This window comes from Phalangium opilio, unplaced genomic scaffold (assembly GCF_054372755.1).
Source record: "Phalangium opilio isolate 3A_F unplaced genomic scaffold, DU_Popi_V2 ptg000540l_1, whole genome shotgun sequence".
NCBI lineage: Eukaryota > Metazoa > Arthropoda > Arachnida > Opiliones > Phalangiidae > Phalangium > Phalangium opilio.
Window position 1 is genome coordinate 314,700 of NW_028324244.1, and position 20,255 is coordinate 334,954.

Sequence of the window (20,255 nt, forward strand, 5' to 3'; positions counted from 1 at the left end):
GGAGCAAGGTTACTAAACCAAATCACATACGCGATAAATAGTTCTCTCATCATTACTCTATTACGCTTAATTATTTGTCAAGGCACGCTTGTGAATTCTTGTCCCATGTCAAGATGAGGTTTGTTAGTTGATTGCTGAGGATTTAGTAAATACCAAACAGTTATAGAATTGACCCCACGGTGCGATGCATGCCCATGTCTATAGTTTGATGAGCGGGAAAGGAAACAAAAAGGGTGAGCCTGGGAAGAATGACGTTACATAACTAAAGTATTAAGAGGATACAGAGTGTCATCCTTCTTCTGTTATCCCCTTCTGGAAATATGCAAAATTATCGTCGCTTCTCATGAATACGCATTAAAATCAGAGCGATAATATCGTTAGGCTTAAAACCCACATTAGAAAGGCTATTATTTTGGTCGAATACAATTAGCATATTTCAAAAGAATAAAGTCCCTTGTTTTAACAAAATTGCACTAATGCTTAGTCAAATTATTGTCATTTCTTTAACCCTAAATATTAAAATTCTATAGACCTTCCCAGTACCTATTTTTATAAAGGTTAAAGGTCGTAACCTTGGCTCACGAAACGAACCGAACTTCGAGACAATCAATCAAGATAATCTATTAGTATATCACCCCCCCCCCAACATCCTTCCAATGAAACACGTTAGATTACAATTTATAAAAAGAAATCTCGTCTTGAAAAAAATAGGGGTTAAGAGTGAATAGAGTTTATCCGGAAGTAGGGAACGAGCGCCGAGTATTCCGGAAGACAATTTCCGTTCACAATTTCCACTCGCGAGAAAACTTCTATATAAGGACCAACATAAGTTCATAAGATATGTTCCATAAGTTTGTCACCGCTTACTAAGAGCTTGTCACGAGGTGAATGAGGTCATAGATTCAACTGATAACCTATTTACACGTGTCACGTGGTCTGATGGTCCATTTTACCATACGCCTGACGAGCGCCTCGAAGTGTAACAAAAACTGATACCTAATACCAGAAGTTAATAATTACATCATAATAATAATAGCAATAGTATATGAGACCAACAGAAAAAAAAAGAATAAAGAGATACGCTTTCGAAACAGGGTGCCTACCACGAGGGAGCCCAACAGAAGAAAAATGAACTATAATTCGCATGAAACTATATAATAATATTGCTAAATTTCCGTGGGAATTATTAGTCAGAAATCCAGTTTTGGTTTAAGTTGTTACAGTTTCAGGAAGAAAACTAAAAGTTATATGTTGTAAGATTCAAGGGGGGATAAATTCGAATTCCGCATCTTACCACCGGAATAGCCCAGTTAATTTTCCTTTTCTAATAAACGTGAGTAGTTAGGCGAGTTTAGCAATAATTAAGGTTTATTCATAGAAAGTCAAATAATAGGTTAAAACTGTACTAGCGCGAGGTTATCTAGTCGCAATCCGTAAGGGAGTTCATTCTATCAAGGTCAAAGATGTAGAAAAATCAGTGAAGAAATTTGTTTTCACGCTATAGGATAGGCAACTCAAGGCCTAGAGGTCCGTGAACTCGACTCGAGCTAAAAAAACTCGCGGATATTTTAAATCCTGGAGATCCGGAAGTTTTTCGTCTCTTAACAGCACGTACAAAGCTACGTTACATAGAGACTTAGCTTTACGCGTGCTGACAACCGATGTTGTTACAGAGTATATACAGAATAAGCTTTCGTCCGAGATAGGGAGTTGCCTATACTGTAGAATGAAAACAATTTCCTCACGCGCATTCTTTATCCATGGTTCCATGATAATTTGGTGGTTTTTCCAGCTGTAGGAATCCATACACTCCGGTACCACTTTTTAAAAGTGGAAAAAAGTGTTTTGGGCTGTTTAGAAGACATTATTAAATTATAATTAACTAAATTATTAATTATATTAGAAAATAGAAACAATAAAATTGAAACGCACGCTCCCGCCGTATAGAGTGCTGTAAGTTGTGACGTCAGATCCAAGGTTAAACGTCACGAGTCTGCCTTTAGCAATGAGCGGCCATGACAGTTACCGTTTTTTCTTTATGGGAAAACAGCATGGGTGACGTCACACCGGCGCTTCTGACAGCACTCTATTTTGAAGTCTGCCTAACTTCAGCAGCGCCATCTAGCGGTCAATGTTTGCAAGCAATAACCCTTTTCATTCTGGGTTCTTTTTGGGGCGTTTTCCGAGACAACTGGCTGCTGCGAATTTTTGTTGGATTTTTGCTGGTAAATATTTTGATTTTATTTATATTTTAAGGGTTAATTTGGATTAAATACGAATGTTTTATCGCAACCGATCGGAAATTAAGCGTCGCAAGTGGAAAATTTATGCTTAACCGTACCAAATACGGTTGGCACACTACGACCAAGGCTTAGTATCCTATGTCTTCGAAATTCGCCGGTCTTCGCCGACTCCGAGCCGCGTTGGCACACTACGACCAAGGCTTAGTATCCTGGGCATTTTGGGAGTTGGCCTGAAGACTGAAGCCTATTTCAGTGGTGCCTACAGAGATCTTTCCAGGTAAATATTTCATTTATATATTAAGGGTTAATTTAGATTAAATAACAAAGCTTCATCGCAACCAAATGGGACTTAAACGTTACCCCCATTCCGCTATTGATATGGGTTGTTTCTCCCGAATCCCAACTAGACTCCGACACCTACCAAGGGAAGTTCGACTTTCTTCTTAGTTGGTCTTCCCTAACAACGCGTTGGAAATATTTTGACCTTTTAAGCTTGTTCAAAATCTTAAACTCCCCTAATCAAACTTATTTTTCTGATGCCCTCTCTATATCCCCCAAAAGGGGTCATGGTAAAAGATTATTCCACCGATATGCCCGTAAAAACCAGCTTAAGCACTGCTTTTTTCGTAGATTGGTCCCCATTTGGAATTCACTTCCCCCTGAGATTGTATCATTAAAATCTATTGCCCAATTTAAGTCAGCGCTGAAACAGTACTTCAAACTATAATGGCCCGTATGTGCCTCTATGTTCTTCGGAGCTGTAAGGTTTTCTCATAGACCCTAGCTGGACATTCCCCCACAGGAGCCAAAAAAAGTGGAGAGTTGATTGTTAAGCGTGCAAAATAGGTTTCTTAATTACGACCTTTGTTTGTAGAAAACATAGCCTTAGTTTATTTTGGGGAGTTGTGGTAAAAGGGCACACAGTATTCGTGATTCACATTTATGTCCTACTTATTCAAAATATTTCAAATTAATCTTATTAATTGCGCATTGCATTTATTCCTGGTTTTACTATTCAATCTTTTTAGTCGGTTTAAAAGAAATTCAAAGTGATTATTTAATAGATATTTCAAGATTGACCCTATAAAGTATTAGTATTTATTTTTCTAGTTACGTTAAAAGATTTATTTGAAAGTAAAACTGATGTTATTCATAATACCCTCAGGGCCGGATTAAAGGGGGGCTGAGGGGGCACTGTCCTGGGTGCAAGGCTTGTTGGGGCGCATTCAGTTCCCCATCCACCCATACTGAAATCTTGGGGATCGAGTAAAAAGGGGCCGAGTAATTGAGAAAAATGTTCATAAACAAGACCCTCCATAGGAATAGTATGACCCAACTTTGGAGGCTCATAACTCTGGTTCTACTAGATTAGGGATGATGCCCCTTGAGTATCTTATAGTCCTATTTGCCCCCCCCCCTATCCAACCATACTAAAGTCTTGGGGATCGAGTAATTGAGAAAAATGTTCATAAACAAGACCCTCCATAGGAATAGTATACCCAACTTTGGAGGTTCATAACTCTGGTTCTACTAGAGATGGGAAGATGCCCTTTGAGTATGTTATAGTCCTATTCCCCCCATACTAAAATCTTTGGGATCGAGTAAAAAGGGGCCGAGTAATTGAGAAAAATGTTCATAAACAGACCCTCCATAGGAATAGCATTACACCCAATTTTGGGGTTCATAACTCTGGTTCTACTAGAGATTGGGAAATGCCCTTTGATTATGTTATAGTCCTATTTGCCCCCTACCCCCCCATCCAACCATAGTAAAATTTTGGGATCGAGTAAAAAGGGGGCTGAGTAATTGAGAAAAATGTTCTTAAACAAACACTCCATAGGAATAGCATTATACCCAATTTTGGGGGTTCATAACTCTGGTTCTACTAGATATGGGAAGATGCCCTTTGATTATGTTTAGTTAGAGGGGCGAGGGGGTACAGGCCCACGGGCGCAGCGCTTGTTGGGGGCACATTGATTTAAACTATTCCCCCCTTAGCAACATTTGCTGTTCCTTTTTTTTTGGGAACTTAAGGGGGCGCGCATTATCTCGGCCCCCGGGTGCAAAATTGCTTAATCCGGCCCTGAAAATACTTGTGCAATTTAAGTTGATAATAATTTTAATTTGTATTTGATTGTTTGAATTTTATTTTTGATAGCTATCATGCGTTTCCAAAGGAACAATTTATGTTGGATTCTAGAATGAATAACTATTTATTTGGCAAAAAATGGCACCTAATATTAATCAGGTCAATAAACCCAGTACAATTCCATTCTTAATTCGGATCTACACTTTGATTTTATCCGTTGAAACTGAATCTCTTTACAAAAACTATTTAGACAGCGTGTGAAACACTTTAGGCCCTTAGTGCAATAATTAAATCTTATTAATAGTAATTATAGCAATATTAACAGGACAATTCCATTCTTAATTCGGGCCTACACTTTGATTTTATCCGTTGAAAGGGAATCTCACTAGCAAAACTATTTAGACAGCGTGTGAAGCGACTTTTAGACCATTATTAGGGTATTTAGTTTATTATTTATTATTCTATTTATTGTTAGAAGGGAAGCGCTGTGTCCTTTAATTTTTAGGGATTTTTCTTTTCGCCAGGACATAAATAAAATCTTACTTATGGAATAGGTGAACACTGGTCCTAGCCCTCCCTTTTAAGAATAATGAACGCGTAATCAGGATTTCAAGGGTGAGATTCCCTTAGCGGTATTAAGGTATCTAGTTTATGGTTTTAATTATATTTTTAGAGGAAAAGCGTTTGGCAACTCTTTGAGGGAGTTTTGTAGGATCTAAATAAATTTCTGATTTAGGTTTAAGGTAGAAGGTTGCTTATACGCTTTCTCCTTTAAAAGTAAACACGATTTTAAGCGGGTTTGAGGCGAGGCTTAGCTTTTTATGGTATTCTTTCCCTGAGTGGATTTTCGTTTTAAGGTAATTAATTTCAAGTTATTCGTGTGCCTTTTTCCAAATACTAATTCGAATTGTTCTTGCGCAGGAAGAATTGGACGTCTGCGAGTGGACTTTCATTGGAAATCCCTTGCTAAGGACGAAGTTTCCTGGTTTTGGGGGCTCCACAGCGGGCTTTAGTTTAAATTTAATAATTCCCGAGTTGAACAGGGACTTGTTAAATTTAAATTGGGCTCGCAAGGCTTACTTTGGGGGTGGTAGCTTAAGTTTAAAATTTAAGTTTCGATATTGGGGAAGGAACAAAAATAGTCGAAAAACACTTAGGGTAGTTTTTTTGACCTTTTTTATGCTTTTTTTAATAATTTTTTTATTTTTTAATAAATTTTTCACAAAAAATTAATTTTTTTTATTAATTTTTTTTTAGTGTAATTTGTTCTTTATTTTATTAAAAAATAAGCCTAAAAGGGGCAAAAAAACCCCCCTAAGTCCAGACATTAAAAAATTGAAGCCAAGTCTAGTATCGTAAAAATTTAAAGAAAAGAAAGAACGAGGTTTAAGGCAAAATTTATTCAATAAACAAAAAAACCAAGTGTTTACAAAAATTTCGAACAAAAAAATTATTAAAGAGTTATATAAGTTAAAGTTTGAACGCGAAAAAAATAATAAGTAGTTACATATAAAATGGCAAGTAAAAAAACTAAAATAAGTGGTTACATGTAAAATTTTCAAGTAAAGAAGTTGAATTTTGTGTCTTCTAGCTTCGATGATTTTCTCCATAACTTCGACTCGAATGTTGAGAGAGATTGCCAAGTCCGGAAGAAGACATCGTGTAACGGAATCCAACAAAGCTTGTCATCGGGAATGATACATAGCAAGTCCAGAACAGCGGAAGTCATCGTGCAATGTTAATCCAACAAAGGATGTCATCAGGAATGATAAGTCTCGGGATCGCCAGTTATCGGGAAAGATACATCATATAATGACCAGTCACAGAAAATCCAAGAATATCAGCTGCATCTATAAATGAAAACATATTAATAACACATCTTAAACTATTGCCTACTTTTGGGTGGTCCTTAATTAAAAAACGGGCTACTAAATTTAGAGAGAAAGACCAATTACCACCGACTAATTGCCACTCTGAATAAAGAAGGCTTGACTACCGTTGATTCCCACCCTTAAATAATTAAATACTCTGGCTAACTAATTATTTACCATAATTGAATAGAAAATAATTTTAGGAAAACCTTACATTTAATTTTAAATTAAATTATGTAATTTAATAATGAAAATAATTTAAAATACCACTAAACTAATTTTAGGAAAACTGCCATTTATTTAAATTTAATTGCGTGCCCCTTATAATAGCTTCATAATTTAAAATATCCCCTAAATTAAGTTAATTAAAAGCTGCCATTTATTTATTTAAAACTATTGCCACAGGTAGAACCCATAAATAATAACTTGAGTCGAAATGGGACAAGGCTTAACTTAGGCTTAGGGCAACTGTCCTCGTGTCTTAAAATTATCTCTGCGGAACTTGATTTTCGAAAAACTGTCGCTTTGTCTCCAAATTAATTAACAATAGCCTCTAAACTAATTTTAGAAAAACCTGCTAACTAATTATTTTAAAACTATTCCCACAGACAGACCCCGTAAATAACTAGGGTTTAAATTGGAAAAGGCTTAGGGCAACTGTCCACGTGTCTTAAAATTCTCTCTGCGGAACTTTATTTTAGAAACTGACGCTTTGTCTCTAAATTAATTAACAATAGCCCTAATCTAATTTTAGGAAAACCCGCTATTTATTTTAAAACTATTCCCACAGACAGACCCCGTAAATAACTAGGCTTTAAGTGGGACAAGGCTTAATTTAGGCTTAGGGCACCTGGCCTCATGTTCTAAAATTCTCTCGGCGGGACCTGATCTCCGAAAATCTGTCGCGTTATATCTAAATTAATTACGTACCCCTTTTAATAGCTAATAATAGGCCCTAAACTAATTATTAAGGGATTCTCTCTTGTACAGCATCTCGTTGTAAAATTTTATTTGTGGTACTTGATTTGTAATAAATAAATAAAATTCACTAACATTTTTTTTATAAATAAATAAAATTCACTAACATTTAACACTACTTAATTAATTTAAGCACTTGAAATAAAATAAATAATTTAAGGGGGGCTAGATGAGTTTGGATTATTATAAAGTTAGGCTTACGGACTCTTAAAGCACCACGAGGCCAAGCAATGGCCGCCAAGTACGTTGAAGAGCTTCGAATTCAGCTTGCATCCTCGGGAAGAACGATCAGCGAAATGGCGGAACGATCAAGATTCAACTTCAAAAGCCGGGGTCACGATCGGGAGAGGTTTTTCCAAGCGACTTTCCTCGACGGTTTGCGGGAACGAATGAACTGCATGACCCGTATCGATCAGCTGAACGGGAGAGGTTTTTCCAAGCGACTTTCCTCGACGGCTTCCAGGCATCAAATGAGCCGGCTGACTCGAACGATCAACTAAGTAAATTTCCAACGTTGCGGTGGCGCTAAAAGCTCCTATGCGCGGACTCGGGTGCGCCATATCCCAGGCATGAAATTCAAATAGCTGAACACCGCTAGGCCTACTAAATGAATGAACGCTAGGCCTAAATGAATGAAGGCTAGGTAAACTGAATGGACAATCATTACCTATTACCATTAACATCTGTCGTGACGTCACAAGTCAATTACCTCGTTGACGTCATAGCTGACGTCACCGGATATGACGTCATAGGTGACGTCACCGGATATGACGTCATAGGTGACGTCACCGGATATGACGTCATAGGTGACGTCACCGGATATGACGTTATTGGTCACGTCATCGGATTTGACGTCATTGGTGACGTCACCGGATATTACGTCGTTGGCCACGTCACCGGATATGACGTCATAGCAAAAATTTACCATGCTTTAGATGTCAGTAAATACGTATCTACGTACACAGCGCCCCTAGCGGCAATTTATGAACTATCTATTGCTTACACGAATGTCTAGCAGAATTTTATCATGTTTTAGATGTCAGTAAATACGTAACTACGTACACAGCGCCCCTAGCGGCAATTTATGAACTATCTATTGCTTACACGAATGTCTAGCAGAAGTTTTTCATGTTTTAGATGTCAGTAAATACGTAACTACGTATACAGCGCCCCTAGTGGCAAATGTGTTAATGCTTAATTATCCGTTAATATTAATAATAATAATAACCCATAGCCCCTAAGTAACCCCAAATCCCTATCCCGTTTAAAATCACTAACGAGTTTTTAGTGAGTAGCCCCTCGATAATTACTCGTAAATCCGTTCACTACCACACACATAAGCAAACACACAGTTATGTAACCAGCACTAGTTAAAGCATTAGTTTGTTTGTTTTACGTGGCTGCTACGACACGCTTCAGTGCAATCAAGAAGTTATAACTTCTTGGTGCAATGCACTTCGAATAAAATCATTCATTATAACTTTGAAACTGTATTCAAAATATTCATACTCGACTGACGGCTCTACTATGTTGAGCAAGCACTTTAATCATACTCTAATTCAGAGGTATGAAGCGAGTTTCTATACCTTAGTCACTAAATATAATTAGTAAGCTTACAAGTAAAAATAAATTTATCAGGCAGACTTATAAATATTAATTCAATATTTTATTTCGAAATTTGATACATTCGGATATAATAAAAATTTGTAATTAAAATACTTTTCAAAAATGTGGTAATCATTTTTATAACTTTGGTTAAAGTCTTTTATTCTTTTTATTATTTGACGCCATAACTATAATATAATTAATAAGCTTATATATAGAAATAATTTTATCAAATAATATTTTATAAAGTTTTTATTTAGAAATATATTTCATTGATACATTAGATTTTATTAAAAATATTAATAATGAATATAACAAGAATATTTTTATAAACGTTTAACTTCCGAGTGATGAGTCCAGGTACTGAAAATAATAAGAAAATTTCTATTATTAACAAATTTTAATGGGCTTAGAATTTCCACTATTTTTCCACGCTAATATCCTACGGTGGAAAAAGAGGTTGTTAGGATGGAAAACCAGGGTATTTGGTGGCAAAACGTAGCATTATGCTTTTGCGTCCAGATAGGAAGTGCGTAAAGTCACTGAGTGTTGAAAAATTGCATAAATATTATTAACCATGTTTAGATTAAGCGTATAAAAGAAATATATGTATATATATATATATATATATAAGTGCAAGTGAACGGTAGTAAAAAAAAAACCCCCCACCCAACCTTGTATACAAAAATAACATAAGTAAAAACCTTAAGCTCTCAAATTCTAAAGCGACCAACCCTAAAAGTAACCAAAATACACCTTCGTATTTGTAAAACAAGCTTTGTTAAACTGTAATCCTGGACCCGGAGAGCTTCTCTATCGAGCTAGCGACAGGGGAACGTTCCCAAAACACGTCTATTTCTCCACAAAACGAGAAGAGTTTTAAAAGAAAGTACTAGCTTGTGTCCGCGGATATTACACTTATAACGTAAATAAATTTATAGAAATAAGGATAAAGGGTTCTCATTTTTTGTTAGAGTATGGAGGGGCTATTCACTCTGATTTTCTGTACTTCTTTTAATGGGTATTTACGGGTACCATGTTTTACCACTGTTAAAGGATGCGCATCGAAGTACGGTACGATGTGGCTACTGTACGAGCCCAGCCCTTGGGTCGTCTTGTTATAACTTCGTATTAAATTATTTGTTTAGATAACCCAGAGTTGCTAAATAATTACCTCGGAACTAAGACTAATTAATAAACAAAAATAACTACCCAACCATTGTTTCAGTCCGGTGGATGGATTTAAAAATAAATTAGCTCTCCCAAATAGCGCTCTTCTACACTGAGGCCAGAATGCCCCTCGGTAACACTATAAACGACTTCAATCTCACTATTAAATTATACTTAAGCGTACGCTTCTCGCGAAATCTTTGAAGTAATCAATAAATTACGAAATCAAATAGGAAATTCCGAAATCTTAGGCGAAATCAAGAAGAAATCCCGAAATTCCGTACGCTTTTTTATTGGTATAGTCGGACCCCTCGTTTATTGTACTTGGTATGCCTCAAAACATAAACATTTATAGCTTAGAAAGAAATACCAATATGGCGGCAAGGAATGGAGTAATATTTTCCTTATAGGGTCAAAAGAGTGAACGTGGGGAACCAGTTTCGTCCGACTCAAAGTGGCACCCATAAAGTTAAACGCAGCTTCCCAGAGGGGGCTGAGCCCCCTCTCATTTTTCCCCGTGGGGGCTCAGGCCCCCACATGATCGGCGCCCCTGGACTGCCAAGTTAACCCCACTTAATAATAATTTGCTGACTTGCCTTTGACTCTTAATAAATAATTAATTAATACGTTCTTTTGTTAGGAATACTACCAAATTATAGGTATATGTCCTTTAATTTATCTTAATTGTTTTGTATGTATTTGTTTTATGTCATTTAAAATTAATTTGAGTTAGGCTTAAAGCGCCTGTGGAATGACGTATCCACACGTGATTGCTGTTAAGGGGCGTCTCTGCTCGTTCCTTAAGCCTAATTATTTATCAGTCACGTTTACGCGAGTGAGTCAGATTGTGAACGTGATGTTTTAACTGCCACCACTATTATATTGGTTAGGCCCTAAACTTGTTCTTCCATCATCTACACGGAGACAAGAAGTAATTATTACTATTAATGTATCTTCAGCATTACGCGCTATCCGTAGTATGGAACTAGTTAGGATCAGGCGTGTAAGGCATGTGCCTTCTTATGATCATCACTGTAGGAATCTGTACATCTATCATTCGCGTGACTCCAGTTTCGGTAAGTCCTAACATTCCTAGTGATATGTTTAATGCAATACTATCCTGAATAAACCCTACTTACACACACAAGGCTCACTCCTGTTAGTGATTCCTTTTGTCGCTTTCGCGGGAACTAGGCTTAGGGTTAACCACACTTCTAAACCTCTAGGGAAAGGCAGTACATTTGTAGTCTGCAAATTCTTTACCATTGTTAACATTTTTAATAGTACATAATATAACTAGTACTTTAACATAATTAGATTCAGGAAACAGCTGGTCTATCTCCTACTTCGGTCTTTTATTAAATGTTCCTTTTACGTGTCATGGAACTACACCATTGGTAGGGATAGCCTTCAATTCCTTTAATTAACTCTTATTAATAGAGTCTCAATTAGCTTAGAAAGAAATACCAATATGGCGCCAAGGAATAGAGTAACGCCGGAATTGCCAGGAACGTTTGAATCAATACCGAACATCTGCAATTATAATAAACTAGCTGTTACCCGCGGTGTCGCTCGCGTGTAATAAGAACTTCCGTCAAAATGATATATATGGGCAAGCGGTTTGGCCTGGGCGTTGATTATCAGTCAGTCAGGACTTCGATTTATATAGATATAGATAAGTAAATTAGTTCTTCCATGATAATTTAGGACTGTTAACCGAGCCGAGCTGGCTCGGTTAACATATATAGGTTTAACAAAAATTGCTACTAACAACGTAAAACTTGAGAACGACTAAAAAATGCCATCCCATTTTTAGGAATGTAGTGGTTCAGTAAAACCCGCTCGGTAAAATGTGAGAAAATCGTTACATGCTCAAGGCTAGAGAAAGCCAATTTTCCCACGCTTTATTTCATTTAAAAATATAACGGAACCCTATTTGTCCAGAGAAGAAAGACTAAAAGGAAAGCACTATTTCAGTGACTAAGCTCGCGAGTCGTAGTTGCTCGATACCTATCGGCTCGGCTCAGCTCGACTTTAAAAAAGCTCGCTCGTTAATTAATCGAACAGTCGTCCATGATAGAACTAAACAGAAATATTCATTAATTTGCTTGAACCGGCAAATAATAATGCTTGAACACGAAAGATTTGATTAAACAAAATTTACTAATAAATGAAAGTTAAACAAGATGGCCCAAGGGCTGGGCTCATAATAGTATCCACATCGTACCGAACTTAACAGGCGTACATAAAATTTACGCGAATAGCCCCTCGATGCGCTACTTTTAACTGTGCTAAAATGATTACCCGTAATCCTTACTTCAATAAATTTATTTATGTTATAATTGTAATAGCGCGACGCAAATAGAAAACTTGAGTGAGTAGCCCCTCGATGCGCTACCCTTAACATTGCTAAAATGATTACCCGTAAGGCCATTCCAAAAACGAGGTTTTAGCTTTAACAATGCTAAACTGATTACACACAAGTAACCCTTAATAGAATAACAGAAAGTTTTAGTGATTATCCCCTCGATGATCGAGTTACCTTTAACAGTGCTAAAATGATTACGTACTTAACGTTCAATTAATACACGTACAGAAACTTTTAGTTTACAACTTACGCCTTCGCATACTTATCGCATCTTATAAATTTTTAACATGAACTTATGGCCAGAAGAGTTTGAGTGAGAGGAATTTTAAAGGGAGAGTATATAGCTTAACGTTACTATCAAAATTTCCTTCCTTATAAGTAGACGAACGAAAAATATCACCTCACCACAATTCTCTCCCTTTCACTTTCCCTTCAATGACGAACGAGAAGTATTACTACTGAAAGCTTATGCAGAGTTGAGAATATGTAAATCGAGTCCATGGTCTTACCTTTTATGATGGCGGCAGGAGGATTGGGGGGGGATGAAGAGAAACGTCCAAACCGCGGTCCCCATCTCTTAGATGGTTACTGAAAGAACGTGTAAAGGATCAAAATTAAACACTTACGCCCGTCTTTTCACAAACTAAATGAAGAAATACATTTTTTTAAATTAATTTTTGGGACTCTTTTACGAAGTTCTCTACCGTTTTAAGCTTTTTGCCTCTGATTGAGCTTTGGGATTTTATTGTCTGGATGTGTTTTTTATAAGCTTCAAAAAAAATTAATAAATAAATAAATAATTGCATAAAGCTTAGTTAAAGGATCACACTTAATAAGTTTGGACACTGTCATCGAAAACATTAGACTAATCGAGCTTGAGATTCAGATTTAGAAAATGTGCGAAAGAAACGAAACCATTTCAATCGGCATCCGATTCATCCTCACTAAAGATAGTGGCGAATATTAAACACAGACGTAGAGAGTACCGTCCTGATCTACCTAAGTTCCGCAGTGAGCTGGTCTGTTTATTTTGAATGCGCTGTTTATATTGGCTACACGTAGGCGTAAATAGGAGATACGGTGTGTTGCGTTTCTTCTTCTATAACATAAGAGAGCCAATCGGCCTCTTACTGACTTCGTAACAAAATCAATGTTAAATTTGACGTCACGCGTGGAAGAACCCCTCCCTCCCCCTTGTCACAAATTTAGAAACCCCCTCCCTCCCCATAAGAGTGTGACGTAATTTATGGACGGTCCCAAATACAGTTTTGAACTAAAATATCGTTCACATAGTAAAGTTTACTTGGTAGAAAACTAGAAACACAAGGGTTCTTCTGAACTTCCCCAAAATAGGCGTGTTTTAGGCTTCAGGGAATATAATTTGTTTTAATTATAGGATTTTTAGTGTCATGTGTAAGGAATATGTTTAATTAACTAGATAGATTTTCACTAGATTGTCATTGATACTAGACATTCACTAGACACTCACTATGTTACATGTATCAATGGGAGTGGCCGATAATTGTTTTAACTAGCTTTATTCAGTGCGATAGCGAGAGTGACTTTAGGCCCAATAGGTCAGCTTAGATCATAGATTAGATCACAGCATGATAATAGGCCACGTATAACACTAGACATTCACTAGACACTCACGAGGCATACAATAGACACTTAGAAATTCACTAGACATACAATAGACACTAGAAATTCACTAGACACTCACTAGACGCTCACGAGACATTCACTAGACGCTCACGAGACATTCACTAGACGCTCACGAGACATTTACTAGACACTCACGAGACATTCACTAGACACTCACGAGACATACAATAGACACTAGACACTCACGAGACATACAATAGACACTAGACACTCACGAGACATACAATAGACACTAGACGTTCGCTAGACAATAGATGTTTTTCGCTGGATACTAGAAGTTTTTCGCTGGATATTAGAAATTAATCAGATTATATTAAAGCAAAATCAAATAAGAGACTTATAAAATCGGGTATGATATAACAACTTTTAAATACAAGAACATCATCTGAAACACAAGTTAACAAGTTTACATATCAATAAAGTTTAACAAAGCAAAAAATGGATTCATTTTTTAGTATTTTTTTTTATCTCGTCTTCTTTACCATATTTATTATTTAATATTCTAAGGGGATACTTTTTGTTGTTGCTGTTGGTAATATTGTTTTTTTTTGTTTAATTCTCATTATTAAATTATCTTCAACCTTAAGTTGTATGTTCGTTTTTTTTTTTAATTCTGTTTATACGACTAGAATATCTGGCAATTATTTTGTGACGACGTGTCTAGTGCTTTAATTCCACCTTTTATTAATTACTTTATAGCAAAAAAGGTTGAAATGTCAATTTTATCCGCGCAAAAACACCTTTTTGGAGTTTCGGAACAGGGAAATCTAGAGAGAGAGAGAGAGAGATGTGTAGAGCAAAGATAATAATAATAATTAAAAAAAAAAAAAATACGGAAAAAAAATCTAATTCTATTTATTTTTTTTAATCTTATTAAGGATGTATTTTAATTATGGTGGATTATTTTTTAATTTTTTTTGTAACATCTCCCCAAAGCCAAGTTATTTTAAAACACTACGGTATAAAATGTTTAAATATTGAATCCACCGAAGATTTAATTTTTCACAAGAATTTTTTTTCTTCACAAAAAGGTTTCTTTAGAGCTTATAATTTTTTTTCTTGTTAGCTGCATAAATATTAAACACGCTATTTAATTAATTAATTATTTTAATTCATTAGGGGGGGGATTTCAGCATACGTACTATACATTTTTTGTTTTTCCAGAGCACTTTTTAAAGATGGTAAAATTTTTCTCGGTTTAACGAAAAAATTAAAACTAGTTTTATACAAATATAGGTAATGTTTTTTTCTTCTTCTTACTTTTAATTGAAAATAAAAACGTTTTGCGAGAATTATAAAGGACGGGATGGTTTTTTTTAGAGATATATATATATATATTTTTATTATTGTTATATTTATTTATTTATTTTTTTGGCTATTGCGCGATTTTTTTGTTGTTGTTTGATATTTTTAATATGTAAGTTAAGTCTTTTTTCTTGTTAATCCCACAAAAATCAATTATTATTTTTTTTAAAATGAGTTGATATACGACGCCCTGTAAATAAAGCCTAATAAGATCGACGAAAGCTAAAGCCTGTTTTTACTTTTTAGTACAATCGGAGATTTGAACCACCATTATTTATCTTTTCTCGTTAAAACGTAATTAATTAATTTGATGACACTGCACAAAAATCCTCCTCACTCGGAATTTTCACAACAAATAACACCTAATATTTTTTTTCTTATTCAGTCAATTTTGTTTTCCCATATTTCTCCCCGTAATAATTATTTATATAAAATGAATTTTTTTTTATCATTCGATGACGTAATAAGCAACCGCCGGTATTAAATCTCTCATCACGATACAATCGAGGTAATGGTTTTGTTGTCTTGTCTTTTGTTTTAGAATTAAATATAAACAAAAGGAATTATGATGGAGACGCGAAATTATGAGAGAAATAGACGCGCTAACTGTGGGACAGTTTAGATCCGGTGGCTCGCTATAAATGGGGGGAGGAATACTCGGAAAAAATGGCGGGAAGGTCTACCGTACGTGATTCGTCTGAACTTTTGCAGTCTGGGAAATAGAACACACTTCCTCTGGTCCAAAGCCAGTTTATTCTAATTCAAGAAGTGGGGTTTGGGTTTACTGGTCCTTGGGACCAATTTATTAATTGCAAATCTATAGGAGAACAAAGGCGGGGATCAGTCCGGAGACCAGTTTATTAGGGGCTCTCAAGGACTAGTTTAAAAAATATCCTGATTTCGCAGACTTCCTCCCCCATTTCTAGCGTCCCACCGGACCTAAACTGTTCCACAGTTAGCGCGCCGTCTTTTTCTTTCTGGCCCTCATCCTTGAACAAAAGTATCAATCTATCTCCGAATTTCATAACTCTGAAAAGACATTTGCAAATTTTCTCCGATCATTTCGATAAAGGGGTTAAGAAAAGAGAGGAAGTATTAAGTTTGAAGGCGGAAATGAATGAAAGGTGTTCAGATTAATTAGTCTTACGTCAAACGCAATTAGGTTTATTATTACTACTAATGTTTTTCCGAATTCCTTCTTGATGTTTGTTTATTTAGTTTGAACCTTTAATAAACTGAAAATCTCTCATAAAACCATCAATTCCATATCCATTGAAAGGGGTAAATGTAAATGTGAAATTAAAGGGGAGACGAATGTTATCTGGCATAATCGTTTGGTTTTCCTTAAAAACTTCTCTACTATAATAATAATAATATGATGAATGTAAATCTATTTACAGAATGTAGGTGGTTTTTTTTTTTTGTTAAATTTTCGTTCGTCTTTTTGAAAAAACCTTGTTGTTTTTTTTGTTGTTGTTTATTTTTTTCTCTCATGCAATATATTTGTTTGTTTGTTAATACATACACAGTATCTAAGAAGATCGATGAAAAATGGCATTTTATATGGTTTATAATGCAATTAGCTCTGGACACAAACATTGGCCTATTTAGTTGTTTATTTATTTATTTATTTAATAATTTGTTTATTTTTTTTTTCAGATATATTTTATTTATTTCCGGGATCGTTTTTGTTTTTGTTTGGGGGGGGGGGGTTTTGATATTTAAATTTAGTACACTTTAAAAATTACGTCACTTTTTTTAATAACAACGAAAAAAAAAAATTCGTTTTAAATGAATTAAATTAATTTAATCAAATCCTTAAATTAATTTAAACCCCCATTAAGGTGTGTGAAAAGGTTTAAATTTCAATTACCTTTTTGCATGGCACAATTAGAATTAAATTATCCTCAATTATGTTGTTGTTGTTGGGTTCTTTTTACGAACACCGCTGTCATTAGTCCCGTTCCGTTTTTGTTGTTTTTTTTTTAATTAATTTTAATTTTTTTAATTAATTTTTTTGCATGAACAGTTTTCGATTTAAAAGGTATTATAACTCGCAGCAGCATAGTGATCTAATATTTATAAATAAAACGTTGTTGTTTTTTTGGCGGCGGCGATATCCCCATAATAATAATATTCTACGTAAGTTACGTTAACGATAACGATGCATATATCTAACGTGAAATAAACGCAAGAAAATAATGTAACTGGTTGGCTTTGGGACTTCATTTCAAAATCTCGGGGTGTATATATATATATATATATATATATATATATATATATATATATATATATATGTATATGGTTCTAATTAAAATATAACCAGTATTTAAATACTAATTAATTAATTAACCCTAGAATAATTGAGAAAATGTGTGGGGGGGGGATTCATGATTTTTCCGAATTTTAAAATTCAAAAACCACGCACCAATTCTTTGACATGAGTTAAATTTAATTTAGATGATTAGGTTAATGAATTTATCCCTCCCGATAATATTTACTAACTCTAATGAGAGAGAACGAAAAATTGATATACTTGCGAGAGGAAAAGGGCGGGGACATTTTAAGGGATTACTTACTTTTACGGTAACGAGTCTTATAAATTAATTAATTATTTTGCGTAAATCTAACTCGTTGTTGATTTAATTATCATTTATATAGTCACAATGAGTGTTAATGTTAATTGGTTAGGTTTCATCCCGTTTCTTTCCTCCAAAATTAAAATTAAAATTAAAAATTCTGGCCAAAATTAAAATTAAAAAAGGTTTCTTTCTTTTGATTGGTTGTCATATAAATATCCCTAAATCATTCATGGCTACATTTTAGAAGGGATTATAACTTAAATCTTAATCTAATTAATTAGTGATAGACCTAAATTTAATTAAAATCCCAATTAATTAACTAAATACAAACCTAATTAAATTAAATTAATCCAGGAGGGGGTATAACTTAAATCTTAATCTAATTAATTAATTGATTAATTAGTGATAGACTTAAATTTAATTAAACAAAATCCCAATGAATTAATGAACTAAATACAAACCTAATTAAATTAATTAATTAATCCAGGATGATTTCTACAGCAAGGAGCTCGGTTTTAAAAAAAAAATAAAAATCATAATTAGAAATTAATTAAGGTTGTTTAATTTGATTGATTTAAATCCAACCAAATTCAAATTATTTTCATCTCCAATTAAATATTAGGGGTGGATTGGGGGGGAGGCGAAGGAGGAGAGGGGGGGGAAGAAAGGCTGAAATTAATTTAATTTAATCAATTTTATCTGCAAAATGACTCGTTAAATCCAAGCAATACGTTCATGCGCATGTTGACTACCATTTTATTATTAATTATTATTTTTTTTTTCTTACTTATTTAATTAATTAATTAAGTCGACAATATTTCAAGTCTCTAAAGAAGTCTTAAATTTCTTCATCAGTTGATAATGGTGACAGAAAAAGAAGGTTGGGGGGGGAAAGGGTTATTTTTAATTAATTCCTTTATCATTTTTCATCCCCCAATTCATCTTAAATATAACTTTTCATTTTTCGTATCGTAGACGCGTCTCATTTATATTTTAAATGTTTATTCCTGTTATTATTATTCATTTTCCGTTATCTTTCACGAATCATTGTTTTTTTTTTCTTTATATATTTATAACTATATTTTTTATTTCACTTATCTGTTTGTTTTTGTTTTTGTTTTTGTTTTTTTTTTATTTAAAAGTCTGCGAACTCCTTGGCACATTTCTCGGTAGATGATATGCGTAGCGCTTCTTCTTCATAATCATCAAAGTTGCTTGTGTCACCAGGGCCTTTGCATTTAGGAATAAATGGCGCTTCAACCTATTATTTGCCGGGGAATAGTAAAAAACAAAAAAGAATTGCGCCGCAATGTTTTAAATAAAACATTGCATCAGAAAGACGTAATATTCTTTCGTAACTTGAAACATTAAGTTTATAAGTTGAAAAACTAATTAAACTAACACTTAACGATAGTGACATTCTAAATGTACAACTACAAACACGATCTTATAGGTAAGGTATAAGGAACAATTCGCAATTTTTAGTTTCGTATTCAAAAGAGCATTTAATTAATTTCAAATTGAAACCATATTTCTATCTCCAATACTAAAGAAGATACGTCCAATTAAGTTTTCTAACTACGAGTTAGACCTTTGCGTATAGCAGACGACTTTATAAATCTATCGGGCCAATCATAGTCCCTACACCACATTACGTCAGTCATGATCTACATGACAAAAGTTGACAAGGCTTAAGAATTGGTGGCAAAGTAACTTAGTAAACTTAAATCTCTCGATCTTAACGAGTTAGACCTTTGCGTATAGCAGACGACTTTTTAAATCTATCAGGCCAATCATAGTCCCTACACCACATTACGTCAGTCACGATCTACTTAACAAGGCTTAAAAATTGGGGGCAAAGTAACTTAGTAGTAAACTTAAATCTCTCGATCTTAACGAGTTAGACCTTTGCGTATAGCAGACGACTTTTTATATCTATCTGGCCAATCATAGTCCCTACACCACATTACGTCAGTCATGGACTCATGATCTACTTGACAAGGCTTAAGAATTGGGGGCAAAGTAACTTAGTAGTAAACTTAAATCTCTCTATCTTATTAACGAATTAGACCTTTGCGTATAGCAGACGACTTTTTAAATCTATCTGGCCAATCATAGTCCCTACACCACATTACGTCAGTCTACCACGTCAGTCATGATCTACTTAACAAGGCTTAAGAATTGGGGGCAAAGTAACTTAGTAGTAGTAAACTTAAATCTCTCGTATCTTATTTAATATTGTAAATAGATACACGGTTCCAATTTAAAATATTCATTATTTCAAAATATCTTTCGAATTATAAAATAAAGAAGTGAAAATAAAGAATGTCAAGCATACCCATAAAAACTTTGAATGAATTTCATAAAAATATTTAGGTA

General features: G+C 34.6%; 1 protein-coding gene and 1 long non-coding RNA gene across 7 annotated transcripts in view; one reads left to right on the forward strand and one right to left on the reverse strand.

The window, feature by feature from the left end:
* Positions 1–2,088: 2,088 nt before the first annotated feature.
* Positions 2,089–4,521, forward strand: LOC149588518 (uncharacterized). Its single transcript, XR_016379903.1, has 3 exons — positions 2,089–2,225; positions 2,309–2,520; positions 4,402–4,521. It is a non-coding gene; the product is annotated as an uncharacterized LOC149588518 (long non-coding RNA).
* Positions 4,522–18,604: 14,083 nt separating this feature from the next.
* Positions 18,605–20,255, reverse strand: part of Pka-C1 (Protein kinase, cAMP-dependent, catalytic subunit 1) — a 128,258-nt gene continuing 126,607 nt past the window's right edge. For all 6 annotated transcript variants that reach the window (XM_089862467.1, XM_089862468.1, XM_089862469.1 and 3 more), the window contains one exon: positions 18,605–19,137. In XM_089862467.1, the coding sequence (XP_089718593.1) occupies positions 19,012–19,137 (126 nt within the window). In that variant the 3' untranslated portion in view covers positions 18,605–19,011. The remainder of the gene's footprint in view (positions 19,138–20,255) is intronic.